Below are 20,953 nucleotides of genomic sequence, written 5' to 3'. Positions count from 1 at the left end.
AGCTGCCGTTCTTGATAATGTTGTTGCTGTTAGTAAAATGTTAATGTTGCTCTCTTCACTGCTAGCTTTTATTGTCTCTCTCTGCATTCAGCGCACTGCACTCAACAGACCTTGCAGAACTACAAGCACTGACAATTGTTAACTCAAGTGCTAGCACTCTCGCACTCAGACTGGCATTCGTGCAGACCGTTGTGAGTCATGCTTAGTGCTAGCCGAAGTGCTAGCCCTAGTTTCACTCAACTCAATTCCACTCGTGATCTCTTAGTGTATGCTAACAGTGAGCGGGTTCCCTAACATTGTGAGCAGTGTAGCCATTTTGAGTATAACAGCTCTGTAAATATCATAAAAAAAATGGAAAAACTTAACAGCTGTTGTTGTTTGTATTGTAAAATTTGCCGTTGAAGCGTGCGGTTCGGTTTTTTTGCGTTGCGTACGTTGCGCTACGTTCGATTTGGGTTGCACTGAAAATATCTGTCAGATACACGCGTCTTTTAACCTGGTGCTCGCGTCTTGATTTCGTGTGCCTTGAAACAATTCTTGTTTTTATATATATATTTTTCCTGCTTCCTTTGGGGCTTTTTTTGTTTTCACTGATTCATCAGCGTGTGTCGTCGTCTCACGTTGTCATTTCGCTCGAATTCGTCGAACTGAAGACGCGCTTCGATCGTGTTGTGTTCTACACGTAGCCCGACAGACGTCATAAATTAACGCTTTACTCGGAAACCCCAACAAATGAATATATATTTGTGTATATATCAAATGCCCTAACAAAAGGTGTTTCGCAATTTTGTTACAAATATCAATATTTTTCAATGTGCATATTATGAAATAACAACCGTAAAACCGGTCAACAAAAAAATAATATGAATGCGGCGAAATCTTTGTGAATCTGTTATGCAAAAAATTTGCAAGTGCCGATGTGACTAGTGAACATAACTCAGATACAACAAAGCATATATAACACACACAGAAAGATACAAAACGAAGAAGAAGAAGCAGAAAAAAACAGAGCTTCGCTTTCATTTGGATTAATTTAATTTTGGTTGTTTTTTTCGGCTACTGAGACCCGTTTTAAATGATATCAACTAGATAAATGGTGCGTATCTCGAACTAAACTAAATCAAATCACATAACCTATCCCTCACTCTCTCTCCCTCGCTCTACTTCATATCTCCCAGCCCAATCCCCATCTGTGAGTCGATAATAAATTGAAATTTTTTCACGTTATTTGTGTCGGAAGTTGAAAACGTTTCAAATTGATTTCTTGATAAACAACAATGGAATAAAGAACGTATATATATATATATATGCATCTTGGGTTGATTTTGTATGTAGGTGGCGCAGCTGAGCGGCTTTTGAATGGAGCTCTTCTGATAATGCCTTAACTGATTTCAGCTCTCATAAGCGGCCTAACGAAGCGCGAGACAAAGTTCTTCCTATGATGAATGATCGTCTAATTAATTGATACGAATTTAATGCCTAACGCTAAATTGAAGGCCGAGAATAAAACCATATATCTTATGTCTAAAATTTAGATATACAAATTGAAGATCTATGAAATAAATGCAAATATAAAAAGTCTTAAATATATAGTTGAAAAATTTGATATATAAATATATATATATAAATTTGATATTTGAGTATTTAAAAATAGTAATAATTAAAAGAAAATATTAATAAATAGAAAAATTTCCATATTTAATCATTTCTAGCTTGAAATCCATTTCTATGCAGTTGTTGATATTTTAATGGAGCTATTAAATTATGGAATAATAATTTTGAATTATTTTTATCATTTGATTAAATACATTTATTTTTGGCACTAAAGTTTTAAGTAATTATTTCAGTTCATTCACCTTAGGTCCCGCATTGCAGTAACCCAATCCAAACAAAACCCACCCAACGTAGGGCTCTGGGGCTAAGCTGAATTCTCCGAACGATTCGCTGCATTTTAGCTAATTACATGCGGAGACATGAGAGTTGCAACAATTTAAATGTCTGCACAGTCAACATGCAAAACCCATATAAAATGACCGAGGCGGCTAAATAGCTGATACGCCTCTCGCGGCCTCTAGCCCCCTCCTGGCCAGTCCCACTTTTTCATCTTCTCCTTGTTTCGTAGCTGTGGCTTTGTTTCGCTGCTTGGCATTGGCCTCGCTTTGTTTATCTTGTTAATTAAGCAACAACTAACTACTGGTTAATTTTTAATTGTTACTTTAACATAATTCGTTTGTCGTTTGTCCGTTTTGCCTGGTCATTTAGTTTGAGTCTGCTATGATCCATCTTCCCAGTGGAGCGAGGCACTCAATACTTACTACTCACTCACTCACATACACACACGCAGTCGCTCGCTCCCTCGCTCTCTCCATCTCTCTCTTACTTGCATATTATAATGTCGCTTCGCAATGTAGAGAGCGCTCAATACTTTGCTCACACAAACTCACCCGCGCGCTCTCTCTCTCTTTCTTCTCTTCCTCTTCTTCTTTGTTCTGTTTGTCACTTTATTATGCACGCTCTTAACCAGCTGCACGTCACTTCCATGCGGGTCTTGCATTTCGAAAGCGAACAACAAGCAACTGCCGCCCTCCCCCTCTCGCTTACACTTCCTCTCCCTTCCTTCGTTACACTTTGTTACAAGGCAATTAATGTTTAAATATGTGAATAGGAGTATGAGTGTATTTGAGTATCTATGAGTACTCACTCTCTAAACATTGTTGCCATAATTGTTGTTGTTGCTGCTTTTTTCTGCTTCTTTGTTTGACTTTTGCACTGCTCCGTTGGCATTTTTAATTGTTGTTGTTTCGCTGCTCATTTCTTTATTCCTTTGCTTCTTCTTTTTCGATTGTTTAATAATTCAGCAACTCAGCTGCCATTTTTGTACTCTCTTTTTGTTCATTTTTCGTTTTGTTTTTGTTTATTTTTTGTGGCCTCAATTCAATTGTCGCATAAATTTTGTTGGTCAGTCGAGGAATGTTCTCCAAGTAGCTATGCATTAACTCTCGGCCCTTTCCATATATATTAGCTAATTAGGGACAACAACTAAAATGTGTTCACCTTTCCATTTTGCTCTTCAACTTTTGTTTTCTACGTTTGCTAATTGCCTAAAAAAGTAACTGAAAGCAAAATTGAGAGCAAAACTAATGGAAAATTGCTGTACCTAAGAGCTGTGACGTTTGTATATCGGGGAAAGGTGTGCAATCAACTGACAGGTGGTAAAAAATAGTAATTATTGTTAAAAATTGTATGACTTAAAAAGGAAATTTCGTATTATTTATTTATAGTCTTATCTTACGCATATCAAATCGAGCCAAAATATGTTTTTCAATCCATTTGTATTCGGTTTTGCCTGCATCATTTTCGTATACACAACATTTCCAGATATTTCTACTTGGTATCAGCTGTTTCTGGTTGGCATATTCGGCTCTGATTCATATTTGGATTTCGCACCTGACGAATTATAATATGAGCTCTGTTTAGCTTAGCTAATCTACATACGAAACTGTTTCGACAGCTGCCTGAGCTGGGGAAATATACAAAACACAAGTGCACAAAGCTATTTTATGCATATATGCATGTACACATGCGTATACCTTTGTATACATTTATGTCTTTGTATATATTCATATAGATGTGTATATTGCTCTTTCAGGTCGACCACATTGAGCTTTAACCTTGATGTTGAACACGTCGAAAAAAACCACACTCACACACAGACATTGTTTGTGTTTGGAGTGCTTACAGCGTACGTTTACACTACGCAACACAATAGAAAAATCTAAGATACATGTTTATTAATCTTAACTTTTGGGCTTACACTGAATCGATCTATAAGTATTTGAAATCATCTTTAACTATGAGTTTCTATTCCGAAATGTTTTTCTTACAGTTTGATGCGATTCATAGCTGGCAGTGAAACGTTTACGAATGCAGCTCAAAACGGAACTGAGAATTCAATGCATTCAAAAAATGTTTGTTTTTTTTAAGTCTGGTTTGAGTTGAAGAGCTTTGCTAAGCTGCCAGTTTAACGCTTAAGCCAGAGTAGAAACGAGGTTCAAGAGAGACTTGAAACAAATATTCAATTAAAATTACATATTGCTTAGACACCTTAATCTATACTCGCTCAGCCAAATGTTTGCGACAGCCACAGAAAGTAGAATTGAGATTAAAGATCAAGATTTAAGCTCTATAATTTGAAATCCTTAGATAATCAAGAACATTTCTTTAGTGTTTTCTGCATTATTATAATTTTTATAATTTAATTTTTTTTTAATTGAATAAAAGAGTATCTATTAATGTAGTTATATAGACCTTTCCTATTGCTGTTGACTAGTGTACTTATTGTTCTGATTGTTTGTTATCTTGAGTTCAAGTTGTGAAATTTCACACATTTCGAGCGCGTTCGCCCACAGCGCAGCTTCAGAGCGGCTTCCTCCACCCCCGTCGCCTGGCTGTGAACTGGCGCAGTTGGCAAATATACTGCACATTTGATATGATTAACTTAATTTATTTTTGTTGATTTGCAAATTCCTTTTATTATTATTATTATAATTATAATTTCAATTGTCATGTGATTTTCCATACATTTTTATCACTTGAGTTTTGTTCGTTCGTTTGTTTGTTTGCTGTTCTACTTTCTATTGGCGCGTGGGTAGTTCGCAGAGTTAGCAAACAAATCACCATAATTTTGTAACAATTTCATTTAGAGCATAATTGCCATAACTAAGCCCCCTCCAAATCATAATCAAAGCACACGCGCACGAGCCACCGATATTGGCAATTGCCAAGTCGGGGCATAAATTGCGCTATAAAGCGCACAATTAAAGTTGCAGTCAGTCAACAGCAACGACGATGACGACGACGACGACAACCACAGCGACAGCAACTCGGCAAATTGGCAACACTTTCGAATTGAAAACGGCTAGTAAAAGTGCTCCAAGCGCAGAGTGAACGATGTCAAGATACTTCGTACCAATTGAGGTTTATAGCACTAGAAGATAATTCTTTACTTATTACAACTTTAATAGATCAAGACTAGATTACGAAAAGGGCAAACTCTCATTTGAATTTGTGAGAATTGCAGAGTAAGGCAATACTGTATAAGTGTTTCTTTCTTTTACTAATTACTAGAAGATATCTTGCCACTAGCTCGAAAATGCCGAAGAAATACTTCCTTACTTCTTAAAACTTAAGCAGATTAATCAGAATAAGCTCCTACTTGAACTTATGAGAATCGCATAGTAAGGCATTATTGTATAACTGTTTCTTTCTTTAACTAATTACTCTAAGATATATTTTTTTACTTCTAAAAACTTTAAGTGATTGGGAGCAGCTTACTAGCAGCACAAGTTCCTACTTGAACTTTTGAGAATCGCGTAGTAAGGCAATATAGGAAAACATCTTCCATGACTTATAGGTATTTCACAAAGAAAGACCTAACCGTTCTATATTATAAAACCTCTGTCGTCTGTCGCACCGAAAGCCACTGCGCATTCATTTTCATAATTACAGGGTATACACAAACGAGCTAAATTCGTCTACGTCTTGGCAATTCAGCACACTCAGCGCTCGCTTGATTGTAATCGCGATCATTCGATGATTTTGCAATAATTCGTTTAAGCAAAAATTTGGAGAGCGGCTCATTGTTAAATGAGATGTGACCCGAGCTACCCCGTCGCCTGCCGCTTTCTCTCAAATATGCGCCCGAATTCGCCGTGCTGCTCTTCTCGTTCATGCGCTCGTTTGCTTGCGGCGAATTTGTCAAATGTGTGTTTGGTGCTCTGCACGCGCGGAATGCGGAAATATTGTTTGCTGTTTGTTTGTCTATTGCTTTGTTGTTGCTGTTGCTGTTGCTGCTGTTGACTCTTTTTCTCTTTCGCTGCCTTCTGTTTTGTGTCTTCTGCTTTGTTTCGCTTTTCAACAGCTCGTTGATGCGTCGGCATTTGCTCTGGTGCATGACATTAAAGTTTTAAATTTAAATGCAAGACTGCAGTCTACATTTACCCCCAGGCACAGGCCAGCCCAGCCCAGTAGCCCCTGCCCCGCCCTCTCCTCCTCGTGCTTATTTTGAATGGCACTTAACCCTTGTGCGCCAAACTGAACTTTAGCAAGTGCGTGGAATAGTTTGCAAAAGGAAAGTCGCGGCCCACTTTTGAAGTCTTATTTTCCTTGTCGCTAAGGCCGTAACAGTAAATGCTCAATATGATAAACTCAAAGTATTTGAAGCTTCTAAATGCAATGTCCCTTTCACCCAACTGCTGTGCCGGCTGCCCAGCTGCTGCGCCTTTTCATCAGCTGCTCAGCTGCCACCCACTTGAGTGTTAAAAATGCGCATACGCCGCATGGTACCGGAAAAGTTGAATTGCATTTGCCGCCATTTCATTTGCCACAGGCGAGTTGCGTTATTGCAGCGATCGCGTGCCGTGTCACTGACAGCTGCAACACCAACAGCAACAGCAACAGCAACAGCAACGGGCACAAATAAATTACTTTTGATACTCTTTAGTTGTGCTTGAAATATCATCTTTAGGTTTCGATTGTATTATATAAATAAATATTCCAGCCAATCTATTTATATAAAGAGCATTCATAGCTCGCTTCATGGATGCCTCCGTTTGTTATCTGCAATCATCTTCGATTTGTTGTTTCGTGCAAATGTCAAAAGTGTGACAGAGATTTTTAATGACGTATTGCACTGTGACATGATTTCAGCTGAGATAGTCATCTGGTTGACCCACTTGCCAAGTGGTTGGTTCTTCTGCTCAGCTTGTGGCTCGTCATTAACATCAGCCATTGTCAGCATCTGGCAGTTTTGCCCTTTTACTGCTCTTCTTCAGTTGGAATCAGCACGCTTTCAGCTACTCTTTATACGCTGTTTATGCAGTGACAACGGGCATATTAGCGGCAGCAGTTACAAACTCAAAAGTTGCTAAAGATTTCAGTTCGTTTAGAGCATAGATTTATTATTTTAAGTTATCTTTTATATATATTAATATAGTAAATAATAAATATAGTATACATTCTAGAGCGTACAAATTTATTATTATTAATTTATATATAATTTATTATTAAATATAGTATATAACTTTACATTTGTGTTCCTGGCTCATCTCCCGCAGACTTGCTGCCAAGTAAAACCAGAGTATTGCACAGTCAGAATTGGCAACGTTCCTTGGCTCTTGGCTTCTCCATAAGTCTGGATTCACAATTCTTGGGCATTTGTCGGATGAGCACGATTTGCGTTCATATTTAGCTTTAAACTTGAAAATTTGTAGTTGTTGTCGTCATTTTCGTCGTGGTTGTTTTTGTTGGGAGTGTTCTACAGGTTTTCCAGCAACCTGCTGTGCTACGTGGGAAGCTTTAAAATGGCTTGCCCCATGTGCAGAGAGGAAATGTTTTTGCCTTGAAAAAATGCAACAAGTTGTTGACGACGATGTTGATGTTGTTGTTGTTGTTGCTGCTGCTATTGTTGCTTGCTTGTTTGATTGATTGATTGTTGCACTGAAGCTGCAATTCGGCAATTAAGTTGCTGAATTAAGGAAACAGCGTTTATACATAGCTGATAGATACACATTTACAACACACACACACACTTACAGACACACATAGTAAAAGTATCTACTAAATTTGTATTTGAACACTTGTCGACATGCGCCACATATCTGTATCTATGTATCTACATAACACCGCTTGTTGTTAGCCTCTTGTGTTGGCCAACTTTAACGCGTTCAGAAAACAAGCCAAAAAAAAAAAAACAGAAAAGAAAACCACCTTGCGCACAGTTAGTCATTCATGGCACACAGATACACCAATACACCGATTCAGGTACAGATACAGATACACTCGCACACACTCAGCAGATATACGGATATCTGGCCAGCCAGACAACAGTTAACCAACACAACTGCCAATTGTTAACCCAAATGTGCTGCCAAGTGAGCTACGTGCCAAAGAGCGGGGATCTGTAAAAGGGGAGCTGCTGATGCGATGGCAGCGAGGGGGCGGGGCAGGGGGAGGGTTGCTTCAAGTGATTGGCGCGCCTGCGCGTTGCGCGTTGCCAACTGATTTGTTGCGCATTGATTGAAGGGTAAATTACAGGTTGCCACATGCGATTCGATGCGTTGCCGTTGGCTTTTCTCTTTGCTTAGCGAATTCGTGTATCCACAAGATACAACACATAGATACATTTACACTCTGTTTTTTGCTGGCTACCTCATTTCTATTTGCCCGTAGAATATTTCGTGTAAATATAGACACATTTTTAACTGATTTTTGCACAACTATTTGCAAATTGCGTCAGCTTTGAGATTTGCTATGATTTTTAGCTATTCGTTGTCCATGTTTGGACTAAGCCCCCTAAGCAAATCGCTTTGCGTGTGTATCTATGTCATGCTGTGCGTGTGCCTGTGTGAGTGTGTGTGTGTGCATGCTGCATATGAAATTCGATTTCAATGCTGACAATACGCTGTCACGTAATTAAAAACACATAAGCATATGAATTGCTATTAGAGGTTTATTTTTGGAATTGTTTTGGTAGCTACGCATTGGCATTTCGAGTGCTCTGAAAATAGTTTGAGCCAACAGTAACCGGCAAACACGCCAGCCAGCTATGACGCACTTATTGCCCTAATTGAACTGGTTCATTGAGCGGGCATTCATTTCTATATATGTTCGCTTATAATATTCGGATGAGCTTTTAACTGGCATTCATTTATTTGCACGTATTTTATGGACTTTGTAGAGCAGCTTTATTTTTTTCTTAACAGTTTGTGAATTTACTTATTTTTTTTTTAAATTTATTTATGCCTTTATTTAGATTAATTTATAGTGAAGCGTATATAGTAAACATATAAATATATAACAGATTCATTCTCAGTATTGATGCAAAAGCTTTAAAGCTTCTTGAGAAGCTTCACTGTTCGTAGTTACTCCATGCTTATTCACATTAATTATTTACATTTTCAAAAGTTAATATCTTTAATTAGTTTAATTTATTATTTAATTTTCCTCATACACTTGAAGCTCCACCTTTCCATATTCCTTCTAGAACTTTACTCATAGCCAAATGCTTTCGTGACTTCATCATTTTGAAGCATTGACCAGTTAGCAGGAGGTGGTCAATTCCTTTGAAACAAGAAAAAGAAATAACTCTTTTAGACTTCGGCTCCTGTTAGCTGTCGTAGGTCAAGAATGGTTCAAACAGGCAAACCGCATGATTCATGTTTTTTTTTTTTGTTAGTTCTACGGCAACAAACTGTGAGCACTTCCTTTTAATTAATAAGTATCTCTAGCTGGCTCGTTTGTTTTTTGGTATCACTTTCCAAGCCTGTGGCGGTTGCTGCCAATAAAAACTCTTTATGGCTCTCCGTGGCGCGGCTCATCATAAAATACTAAAATGCGAGTACAAAAAAATGAAAAGAAAAAAGAATAATAATAATACTAACAGAAACAAAGACAACGGCGCGGATATGATGACCTCATTTGGCATTATGGCAACAGCGCCGGCTAATTGAACAGAGCCAAGTTAAGCTGAGTCTGTCTTTGTGTTGTTCTTAGTGCTGACAGCTCAGATTCCCTCTGATTACATTTAATACGCTCGTTAAGAGCCCAAGCCACATACACTGAAAAAGTCACTTTTGCTATAATTTTGGCCAACACTTTTGCTAATTTCGTCAATTGCTCGTTGGTATTTTGATTTTTTTTTTTAAGTTTTATTTTTTAATAATTGTAGCAATCAAATGTAATTACAAGTGCTGCAAAATTGTCCATTTGTGTTGGTTTTTTTTTTGGTTTTTTTTTGCATAGCAATTGCATAAACAACAGCAGACACACACAAAAAAGCTCAATTATTATTGCAACTTGCAACAAGAAACAAACAACAACAAAAATGGGGAAAGAAATCTTCATATCTCGTCGCTCGATGCGGTAACATGCCTCAATTTCAGCTTTGCCAAACATTATTATTATTACGAGTATTTCGCTCATTTGTATTGCTGCTTTGTTGGCCACACAGCAACAGCAACAGCAACAACAGCGACAACAATTGATCATTTTTTGCTGGCCATAAAATGAAACGTTCAAATATTGTTATGAAAACACAAGTGAGAAAATGCAACGAGAACTGTCGCAATTTGAATACTCTGCCATTAACTGATCGAGCTCTTATTAAAGAATGGGCTAAACAAAGGTAAATGGTAAGAGTATTCTATGAAACTGTAGGTGACATATTTTTACTTGAGGCGAGTCGCTCTTACCCTTTGGCTACGAATTCTTAGTTCTCAAGTTAAGTGACGCATTTTATATTGTTTCTACAATGACGAATCGATCTATGCCTGTTCTTTTCTTTGCCTTCAAACTGTTGTACTCTCTGTATATATATATTTCTTTTGTTGACTGCAATCGGCATTAGAAACTAAAGCTAACCTTTTCAGCAGTAAGGGCATGGGAGACAGAGAGAGAGATACATGCAACAGTAAACATGTCTGCTGCAGTCTCCAGCTGCAATCGGGCAAATTGTGTGCGCTGTGCTAGATGCAGTGCAGTTGCCCCCCCCTGCACCCCAGTGCATCGCCTGACACGCTGACTGGGTGACTGCTTAAAAAACCCATCATCAATGGACGCTGCGACTAACTGTAATGTCGTCAGCGCTGCTTGGCCGACAGTCGACTGCTGATTGCTGACTGCAGACGGTTGGCAATGGCCTGCTGACTGCCTGACGACGCCATTATGAAATTGCCAGCCAGCAGTGGGAGGAAGCTAAGCGAAAACAAAACAAATGCAAAGTTTGTTTTGCCGTGTCCCAAAAGACTTTTCACCTGCCATGCAAATAGAAGTCACAAGCTGCCTGCCGCCTGCCTGCTTGCTTGCTTGCAACACCGCGAGCTGTCAGGCAACTGCAATCTGGCCTCAACTGGGCAATCTTTGTCCAGCAGCTGTTGCCACCAGTGTTGAATGTTTGCACTTTCGAGCTGGGCCCAGTTGACGCTTTGCTTGGATTTCAATTCGAATTTGCTTTTCAATTTTGGGTGCGCACAATTATTGTGAAATTAAGATGTTTGCCGTTCAGCTAAAAGCGAAGCGAATAAAACAATTCGAGTATCTCTGCAGCTGCGGACACACACGATTAACTTTCCAACTGCTCAGCATTGTTTCTGTGTGTGCGTGTGTGAATTATTTGCGATGATAAGATATGAGTTTGAGCTAATTATGGCTAGAAATTTTCAAGTTTTCAACAGCGCACTGACACACAAAAGTTGAAGAAGAAGAAGAAGAAGAAAATAACCGCATGAAGCTGTCACTTTTTCCAAGCCAAGCCAAGCCAAGCCAAGCCAGCCAGCCGGCACGCCAAGAAAAATCTGTAACAAATGCGCAGCTGCTGCGGCTGTAGAACAAACTTTCACCCGAAAAAGCGACAACAGCAGCGGCCGCAGCAGCAGCAGCAGTACAGCAATAACAACATGCGCAACGGGCCACATGTTGCAACTGTTTTATGGCTTGAAATTCACACTCTTAATTGCCAAGCTGAGACCTAAAAGTGCCGCAGCCACATTTACGCTGCATGCAGCATGCGTGTATCTTATATATACATGTACTCACACACACACACATGTGTGTAACTGCTAGACTGAAGCATAAAGAGCGCCTCTTAACGCATATATAGACGAACGGCTCGAACAGCTCGAACAGCTCGAAAGAACGTTTATTTCAGCCTCCGGCCCAGAGCAACAATAAAACAATGAAAGAGAAAATTAATAACCCGATTGCAATTGCAATGGAGCCTGCAGCTTAATTAAGCACATTAGCAGCACATCAACGCAATCTTGTTGCCAGCAAATACAATATTAAGTGCACTTAAGGCCATGATAGTTGAGTATGTCTGTAGCTCTCATCGAGTGCCTACGCCTGATTTATTATATAGTTCTCGAGCAGTGCAACAAGCAACTATTATCAGCTATTTTACTGCTTAATTTAAGGCACATCAAGGTGAAGGCATAACATTTTCTGATAGAGTATACTTAGAGCAAAGGCGCTAACTGGCAAACCTGCTTAGCTTGTTTAGACAGAAATGAAGCTGTTCTTATAATAGATGAAATCAAATTGGAAGTTTGTGTAGTTATAAATGAGTATAATATATAGTTTTTAGATAGGCACATCATGTGTTTACAGTTCAGAATATGAAACATTTCTTATCGATTTAACTTGGCCAAGCAACAAGCAAAACTCTTCTCACTTGAACTTAGTTTTATTATTTAATTTAGTTAGTTTACTTAGTCTACATTCTCTCACGTACTCAGCGCGCAAACACAATCTGGTGTCAACATCAAATCGAAGCTTTGCGAGGCACTCACTAATACAGTTGCACAATTACCAATACCAATACAAACGCACGCAGCTCACGCAACTGTTACTAATTTACTGGCTGTTTCTTAGGTTGCAACTACTCAGCGTAATTGGGAAAGTCGATTTGATATTGTAAAGCGTAAAGCATTGTTAATTTTACGCTTGATTATGGTATTCAGATGGCTGTCAATAGTTTTTTCTTTTTGTATTTAAAGTGGTTTTCCCCGCCTTCCGACAGCTGAGGCATTCACAGCTGGAAGTGCGTTCATAAGTTGGTTTTAGGTTTCGCGGTCGCATTCGCATTCGCAATTGGAGCCATGCAACAGTAACAACAACAACATGTTCAACGCCCACTCGCGGTTGTCAACCACACATCAACAGATACAAACAGACAGAGAGAGACACAGAGAGAGAGAGAGGCACAGAGAGGGAGAGGGAGTCTGCAACATTTACGCTTAAGCTGGAAAAGCGCTCGCGAGTGTAAATTGTGTTAAGTTCTTTTTGGCTTTCTCGACTGGCTCAGCTGCTGGCTTTCTATTTTTCCCCCACGGCTGGCTCAGTTCTGACTAATGACGTTTTGGCCTCATCTTGTTGCCATTTTGTACGATTTGTTGTAGGAGGAAGTCGCTCTGTCTTGCGCACTCTGCAGCTTATTTCATTTGTCTGCGCTTGTCCGGCCGTTTCTTTTACAAATTCTGGAACGTCATATTTAAAGAGGGTGAACAGAAAAATACACACTCTAACGATAATTAGCGGCATTATTTTCCCATTATTCTTTCGAAAGTTGTTTTTTCTTCTTACACATTTAACATTTTGTGCCACAGCCACAGCGATTCAGTTAGTGCAATTAAAGCGCCATTTAACTGGGCGTGGGAGTTTTGAAAAATATTTATGAAAAATAATGGCCCACCCACTTTTAAAACATTTCGAAATACATTTGTGCTATCAGAAAGAGCTGTGAGAGCTGTAAAACACAGCCCAGCCCGACCACAGGTGTGGGCCAACACCTTACACACTGAAAAGAAACCGACACATGACAAATTATTGCAGAAATCTATTTTCTGTAGGCCGAAAGCATGAAATTAAATTTGCAGAAATATATTTCTTTTTTCTTCAGTTTCTTTCTTTATTTTGTTTTTAATTAAAAACGAACAAAAGCACAATTGATGACTGCTCCTGGCAATTCAATTCAAGCGAATAGGCGTGCATGTTATAAATGAGTTTTCAGCCAGGGTAGCTCAATGGCACATACATTACGCAAATTGTGTGCATCGCGCATCGTGTCCCATTGCAATTGCTCCACATTGGCTTGGATCGGGTGGCCAAGCTGAGTGCGAGTGTTGAGCTCCAGTTGGCCAGCTGTGCGCTTAGCTTAGCTCACCTCTGTCCATTCATCTGTCTGAATGCGCTTTGCTGTTGTTGCTACTGCTGCTGCTGCTGCTGCTGCTGCTGCTGCTCTGATGAAGACAACAAGCCACAATCAAGTCGCAATCCGCAACCCGCAATTGGGCAGGCCAAACACAGACTGGGTTGCGCTTCTTCTTCGAGCTGCTGTGGCTTACGTGTGACGGCGGCACGCTTCCGACTTTCTCCAGACAAGCACACATACACACACACACACATTACATATACACATGTCAGCTAGTCGCATTTGCGCTTGGCGCGCTATAACAAATTCAGTTTGCCTTCAGCCTGTCTAATGATCCATGCCGTGAGCATCTGAATTTCATATGCAAATCCCCATTCTTCAGTCGCCGCCCACTGCAGCCCCCCTCAGTCTCCCTGATTGCCAAATTGAAATGTGCGCAGCTCATGGCTTTTGTTTTATATGCTCCCCAGTTGGCCATTTGCCAAAATGCTGCTCGTACACGCCAGGGCTTAAGATGTTTGTTTATTTGTTTTTGTTGCTTTCCTCTTTATGCTGTTGTGTTTTTGATGTATCTGCTGCCAACTGTTGGCCATGTTTGTTTCTCGACTGTAGTCGCCTTTGTTGTCTAAACAAATTGTAATATTTTTACAGTAAATTGCCCAAGTATTATGTCAGCAAACAAGGAAATTGAAACTATGAATGGCTTGAAATGTAATAGAACAAGGATGTAAAATATTCTAAATATTTATTTTAATTTAAATATACTAATAATGGGTAAATAAAAGAGGTACAAATTCAGCGTAAATTAAGCTTAACTTAGATTTAAGTCTAGTGTAATTAGAGCCTAATGACGGTTGCATTTGGTCACTGATGAAGTCACTGTTTAATGTGACATAATCTCTTGGAAAATGCTGTCAAATTCCATTTAATTTATTTGAGTACAGCTCACTTATGCAATATTCTCGTCTTCTTCTTTGTCTTTTCAGGTGAGTTCACACTGTCAGCTGGTCGTAACTGTTCATATTGTTCATGCATCATCATTTTTGGGTAAGAATCAGAAACTTGTCTGGGCTTTTGCTCAGAACAGCATCAGATTGGGCAACGAGGCGTGGCGTGGCGCGGCATGGCCCGGCTTGGCCATGGGCATAGACACTGCCAGGGGCTGGCGTGTATTTGGCCAGTTGGCTCTTGGCTGTTGGTTACTTTTTTCTTTTTTTTTTTTACGATTCAAGCGAATTGTAAAATATGTGCAATTATAATAAATTATATTCGCGTGGATTAACGAGTTAATGACGGTGGCGGGACTGAAACCATAAGAGCGCGTGTTTTTAATTGTTAAATTGCTCAAAAGAAAACGACGCAGCAGCAGTAGTAACAACAGCAGCAGCAGCAGCAGCAACAGCAAACAAACATACAACTAACCACGTCTGGTAAGCTGCCGCTTACCAAATTTGTGTCATGCCCCAAATAAGACAAATCCGCACAATCCGGCTGAGTGGCTGAGCGGCACTTCCCAACGGATGTGGCTCGCTGCCTGCCTGCTTGCCTGCCAGTCTCTGGCCAATGCTGCGTATGAGCAATGCGTGGAAGAAGAAAGAAAACAATAAATTTTTGTTGCATTTGATGCTAATGCATTGGCCAGGAAATCCATGAAAAGGCATTGCCAACTCGTCGCATGGCTATATTTAGTCAAGTTATTGGCGTTGCCATGTAAACAACTTGCAGTCGACAACAGCAACAACAGCGACCTAAATTTACCGTAAAATGCATGAGAAAACTGCTGCGCGCCATGAAAATGCCGCAGACAGCGGGTGGGTTAAGCTGCGAGGAGGCTGTGCCTTTTGCTTGATGATGCGATTCTCTATGCGTGGCAAATGCTTGTTTGTCGCGTCTCGGGTTTTTAAAGTCTCAGGTGTCTGCCCGCTGTGCAGCTGTCGCGAGCAGCAGCAGCAGCAGCAGCAGATGCAACAAGTTGCTAGCCAGCGTCGCCAAGGTCATCGTCGTTAAACGTGGCTAACAGCAGCAGCAGCAGCAGCAGCAGCAGCAGCAGCAGCAGCAGCAGCAGCAGCAACAGCAGCATCCACAACGTTGCCTTTTAAACTGTTTTTGGTAGCTGCTTTGGTTTTTTTTTTGTATTTCTTCTGCTTCTTTTTGCTTGTCTGGCCAGTTTGGCGAGTTTTTTGCGCTGTTCAGATTTGCTCATTGCTTGGGCTTCTTCATCATTTTTATGTGCCTTGTTCTTGTGCTCGTATTTCATTTTTGGGCCGGCTTGTTGCCCATATGGCGCCGCTGAGCTTTCGCCGTGGTCTGCGAGTGCCTTTAAAGCGGAAAATTTATGAACCGCACACAAGTACATACGCACACACACACACATAGACAGACAGCATAATAACAATATACAATTTCACAATAAATTATGCATAACCTTTCCAATAAGTCAACGAACCTGCCCGCAATTAGGCAGCTCGGCAATCGACCGGTGAATCATCGGCAAAAAAGGTCATATACAAAGGTAAAAGGCGTGCCAGCAGGACGAGCCTAACACGTGGCTAGTCAAATTGACAGTTGGAGCACACGCACACTCGCACATACACCTCAAAACCCACTGAACCGTAGAAAATGTATGCGATGGCTGCTGTCTGTGTCCGCTTTGGGGCAAAGCTTGTGGCCTGTCAGCGCGTCGTATACTTAATATGTATTTCCAGTTATAGGCGGTCGAGGCGCTTATCGATTGGCATGAATATTAGTCGATGTCCTCATTTACACACAAACACACAAGTCTAGGCTCATAGCCTTTCGAATGTTTGTTTGCTTTTTTTTTTTTTTAGTTTTTCGACCAAGTTGCCTGCTCCTCGTGCTGCTCGCTCAACATGCAAACAAGTCTTTTATGGTGCTTTTCCAGTGACAGTGCATCACATGGCCATGTTTGGTTATCTTTAACTGTTTGTAAGCCAACGGAGTCAGCACTAAAGTTGCTTTTTTTAGCTGGCTACAGTTGCTGTAGCTGCTGCTGATGCTGTTGTTGTTGTTGTTGTTGTTATCAATGACGCCGGCAGTTAAACAGGTTTTCTGTTAGCATTGCTACTAACTGCCATGCACACAACTAATTAGCCAACCGCATTTTTTAGTCACATTTGCAGCCAATGAAATAAAATTAATAAAATTGCCAGAGATTTTTCATTTGCCCGCCGCCAGAACGATGAGAAATGAAAAGATGCTTCTACTCTGACCCCATTGCCTGACAAATCTTCATAAATTATGCTTAAAAGCAAAATCGTGACAAGCTGAAATGGTTAACTTAAAGTTGAAATCTTGTGTTCCTGAAACAAACGAAAACGGCATTTTGTAATAGGACAATGGCTCGTTTCTTGAAAGAGATTGATCAGCTGAATGTGGAAGGAAGATAAAGTGCAAATGTTGCCATATTAGCAGCTTCCTCTTCGATGTATCTATGCACAATGAGGTTTTCTACGTCATAATTCAGCTGCAATTTTCAAAAAGCCTCAAGTCAGAGTCATTCCACAATAGACGTAAACATTTGGCTTGTCAGTAGTTTAACTAAATAGCAAACCGCTTAATGAGTAGAAAGGGGGAAATAGGGAGTAAACGTCTGTTCATGCTCCATTTGGGCTGCTCTCTTCGGCGGCAGCTAAAACATTAAAATTATGACTTGCTTCCGCTGTAAGGCAGCCCCATCATCATCAGTTAACTGATATCTAAATTCAATTTTGCTGTCAGGTACACAAAAGCTAAGCAACTAATTGAATTGTCATAGAGCAAGCGGTAGACCCTCAACTGGCTCCAGATTCATTTGCTACTGTCAGCAAATTTAACTGGGCCCACAAAGCGTTGAGCACGCTGTTCAATTGCTGCGATTAAAGCGGCGCGCTGCGGCAGCCAGCAAATGCAAATGCCACTGCTACAGCGCGCCTCTAAATGGTATTGGGCTTGGTCGTCATCGCATCAGCCAGCCAACAGCAGCAGCAGCAGCAGCAACAACAAGTAGGCCTTCAGCTTTGGATTGCCGTTCTCTAGCGAAGGTAAACGTCGTCGTCGTCGTCGTCGTCAGTTACATAAAAGCTAATGAAAATGCCGCCGCCTCATTAGCCTGCGCCTTATGAATTACAATTACAACTTGCAACTGCACCTATGCGTCGCAAACTAGCTGCAATTCATGCAGCAAGTGCTGCTGAGCAGCTTTTGGAGCCCAGCCATCCAATTATGAGGGTCTTGGAAATATGCGTAAGGGCACTCTAATTGGATCTAGTCGACTGGCAAATGCGCTCCATGTAACCAAACTGGAGACTCATGAATGGGCGTCGTTAAACCATTAACAGACTTAAATAAGAGATCATCGCTTGAAGGACACATTCGTCATTAATCATTTAGCTAAGTTTGGCTTGCCGTTTAATAGTCTAAACAATTTTCTGACTACTTCCATGGCCACTTTAATTATATTTCTCAGCTTTGAGTACTTTGGCTCGTTGTTCAATTTGTTCTTAGTGTTCGCAATTTCCGCTTAGCATACAGCTTAATGCTCTTCATTTTTACATTAGAAAATAATCTATTATTCTGCTGTTACATATATAAATATATATGTTAGCTGAAAAAGGTATGAATACTTTTTTAGAATACTTATTTGTTATTTATTTTATTTATTTATTTATTTGTTATCTATGCGATCTCCATTATGAACTATTTAGTCGCTTTAGTCTGCGACATCTTCCCCACAGTCATCTGAATCTGAGTTACATTAGCAATTGTTTACGCTCCATTAACACGCTTATATTATTCAATGTCATTTTAAAGTGACTTATAAAGAGTATAGTATTCTCTAGATATTAGATCTAACTACTGCTCCCTTGTTATTGATTGATCTAGACACCATCGAGCCACTGTCTTACTGATTCGTTAAGTCGGCCTGGCTCTCGGACTTTGATGTTGTTAACTTTCTAAAAACTCTTGAGCCACTCGTATTTATTTGTTTTGCTTATGTTTGGCTAAACACAGCGTGATTTATGGCTAAACAAAACTAGTTGGATGCTCAAATTAACAGCCGCTGGGCTTGGATTATGACAGTCAACTTCTGGGAAAAAGAAACAGTTGTGTCTTCTGCAGCTCAATTCTCAACGGAGCCGCAACCTTGAGACCCCAAAGATGTTCAATTGATTGAGATCTGTATTTGGTGTTGCTGCAAATTGGCTTAATTTGAGTACTAAAACTTAAACAGAATAGTAAAGTGGTCAAAACGCGCTTACAAATTGGCTGCTTTCAGTGCTAATGGGCAAACGGTTAGGGCCACAGCTGGAAGTCGTCTAGTACGACAATCCAACCTCGCCTTTGTGCCTCTGCCTGTCTGGCTAGCTTCTCGACCACGTCGTGTGGCAAAAGCAATTTAATAAAGCCATGAACCTTGGGGCCAAGTACGAGCGCATAGAAAAACTGGGCAAAAACAATTGTACGTTTTGGCCTGGCCTCTTGCTAGTTATTATTATTTCGTGGCTGCTGGGCGTTAAGCTTGCCAAAAAAATAAAACAAAAGCGATCTGAGTACACTAGATTTTTGCGTATAACCAGACAACTGTCAAGCAGCAAATGTAAATATAGAGATGAATATAGAGAGACAGCACGGCAAACAGTGTCAAGTTTAAACAACTTTATGAGTGGCCAAGTGTCGTGGCTTGACAACAATTTCTATGCGACTGTTGAGAGGGCCAGCTGCAGAGTGTGTTACAATTTCATTAGCTCTAGCTAAGCCTTTAAGCCACTATCGATTGAGCAGCGACTGCAGACAAATGTCAAATGTCTCAATCAGCAAAAATAAAACAATATCGATTTTCAGCTAACAAAATAAACTAAACTGTCCAAAAAAAGTGCTCGTTGCTATTTATATTTATTGTCTAGCAAAATTGGTATGCTCGAATGTTATCGTGTTGCTATTGATATTAGATATCAGTGCACCTGATATTGACTGGCAGGCAGTTCAATTAAAATGCGTGCTGCCTGCATATTGATCGATGTGCTCTTGGAATGCCTTTGTTTCTATAAAATATTCAATAATGCTTTTTTATGCCAGCCTTATATTGAAAATTGAAAAGCCCACGAAAGCTTTGCTTCCGTATTACGTCTTTAATTGGATTAATGTACCTCAGAGCTGCAAAGCTTGTGGACTTTTTGTGTATACTTATATCGATTTCGTTTTGCTATACGAAGGTTAATCTAGCTTGGAAAGCACATGAAAGCTTTGAAGCAGCGACTTAAAGGTAATTAGTGGAAGACTTAAAAATGATTATACATTCTTATTCTTTTTATAGTTTTCTTAGCTTGAAATGTGCAATTAATCTTTTAAAGTAAATGAAAGCTTTGCAGCAAATTAATGGGTCGCAGCTCACTCTAATGAGAATAAGAGCTGAACTCTCTCTCTCTCTCTATACACCTTTCTTTGCTTATACATTTCAATGAAAGCACATGAAAGCTTTCGCAGAAGTGACGTCGTTAAGTCAGATTAAGCTTTGAAGGTAGATTAATACTTAAAATCAAGTCTAAAATCCGCTGTCTCCTTATTATACAGTATTATTGGTCCAAAGCTCCAAAGTTTGATTATTTGGTTAAAGAGTAAGATTACTTTCCGTCAACACGTGTGATTCATGGCTTTATCTGTTTAGATATAGCTAGCCACAGCTGCTATGTTTTTCTCTCTCTTTCCCTCTGTCTCTCAGTGCTTGGCGCTTCCTGGTGTCTGTCGCTGTTAATCGTAAGTGTAACTGAGCTTTTGCTGACATGAGGACAGCAAATGTGTATGGTAAATAGCAATTGAACAGGTGAAAAATCTTGTTGGTGTCTGGCATGTGTCATGCGATACGTACGATATGGCTAAGGTTAACTGTCTGTACTGCTTTGCTCTGTGCTCTCGTATGAATGTAGTCATACTCGTGAGTACTTGGGCACAGGAGAGCACTCAGCTGGCAAGCCAATTAGAGGTGCTCGAAATGAGCAGCCGCTGCTGTTGGTGTAGCTGTTGTTGTTGCTTTGCTGCTTAGGCGCCCTAATTAGACAGGTAGCCAAAAACAAAAAGCTTTTACATTTGTGGCCTTCAGCCGAACCTTTCCACTTTCGGGTGGAAATTATAACTTATTTGTGTGTTGGGGTGGGTTCGATAGTGCTGTGGTGTTGATTTTTGTGTGTATGGCTGCTTGGTGCTTTGGAGGTTTGCTGGTTTGCTGGTTTTACCGTTTCTATTTACAATTGC

The 20,953-nt window shown here is 40.1% G+C and overlaps 1 protein-coding gene across 3 annotated transcripts in view; it reads left to right on the top strand.

Moving 5' to 3' along the window:
* Window positions 1-20,953, top strand: part of LOC111602017 (serine-rich adhesin for platelets) — a 51,479-nt gene that overhangs the window by 4,103 nt on the left and 26,423 nt on the right. Inside the window, exon 1 of one of the 3 annotated variants that reach the window (XM_023318915.2) lies at window positions 998-1,096. The exons of the other annotated variants lie outside the window; for them this stretch is intronic. Coding sequence (XP_023174683.2) covers window positions 1,094-1,096 — 3 coding nt within the window. The 5' untranslated portion in view covers window positions 998-1,093. Of the gene's footprint in view, window positions 1-997; window positions 1,097-20,953 lie in introns of those variants that run through there. 3 annotated transcript variants of the gene reach the window in all.

The sequence above is a fragment of the Drosophila hydei genome, unplaced genomic scaffold, assembly GCF_003285905.1.
Source record: "Drosophila hydei strain 15085-1641.00,03,60 unplaced genomic scaffold, DhydRS2 tig00008119-arrow-pilon, whole genome shotgun sequence".
In the NCBI taxonomy this organism is placed as follows: Eukaryota; Metazoa; Arthropoda; class Insecta; order Diptera; family Drosophilidae; genus Drosophila; species Drosophila hydei.
The sequence above is the reverse complement of the archived record's forward strand: the minus strand, read 5'-3'. Positions and strand labels throughout refer to the sequence as shown.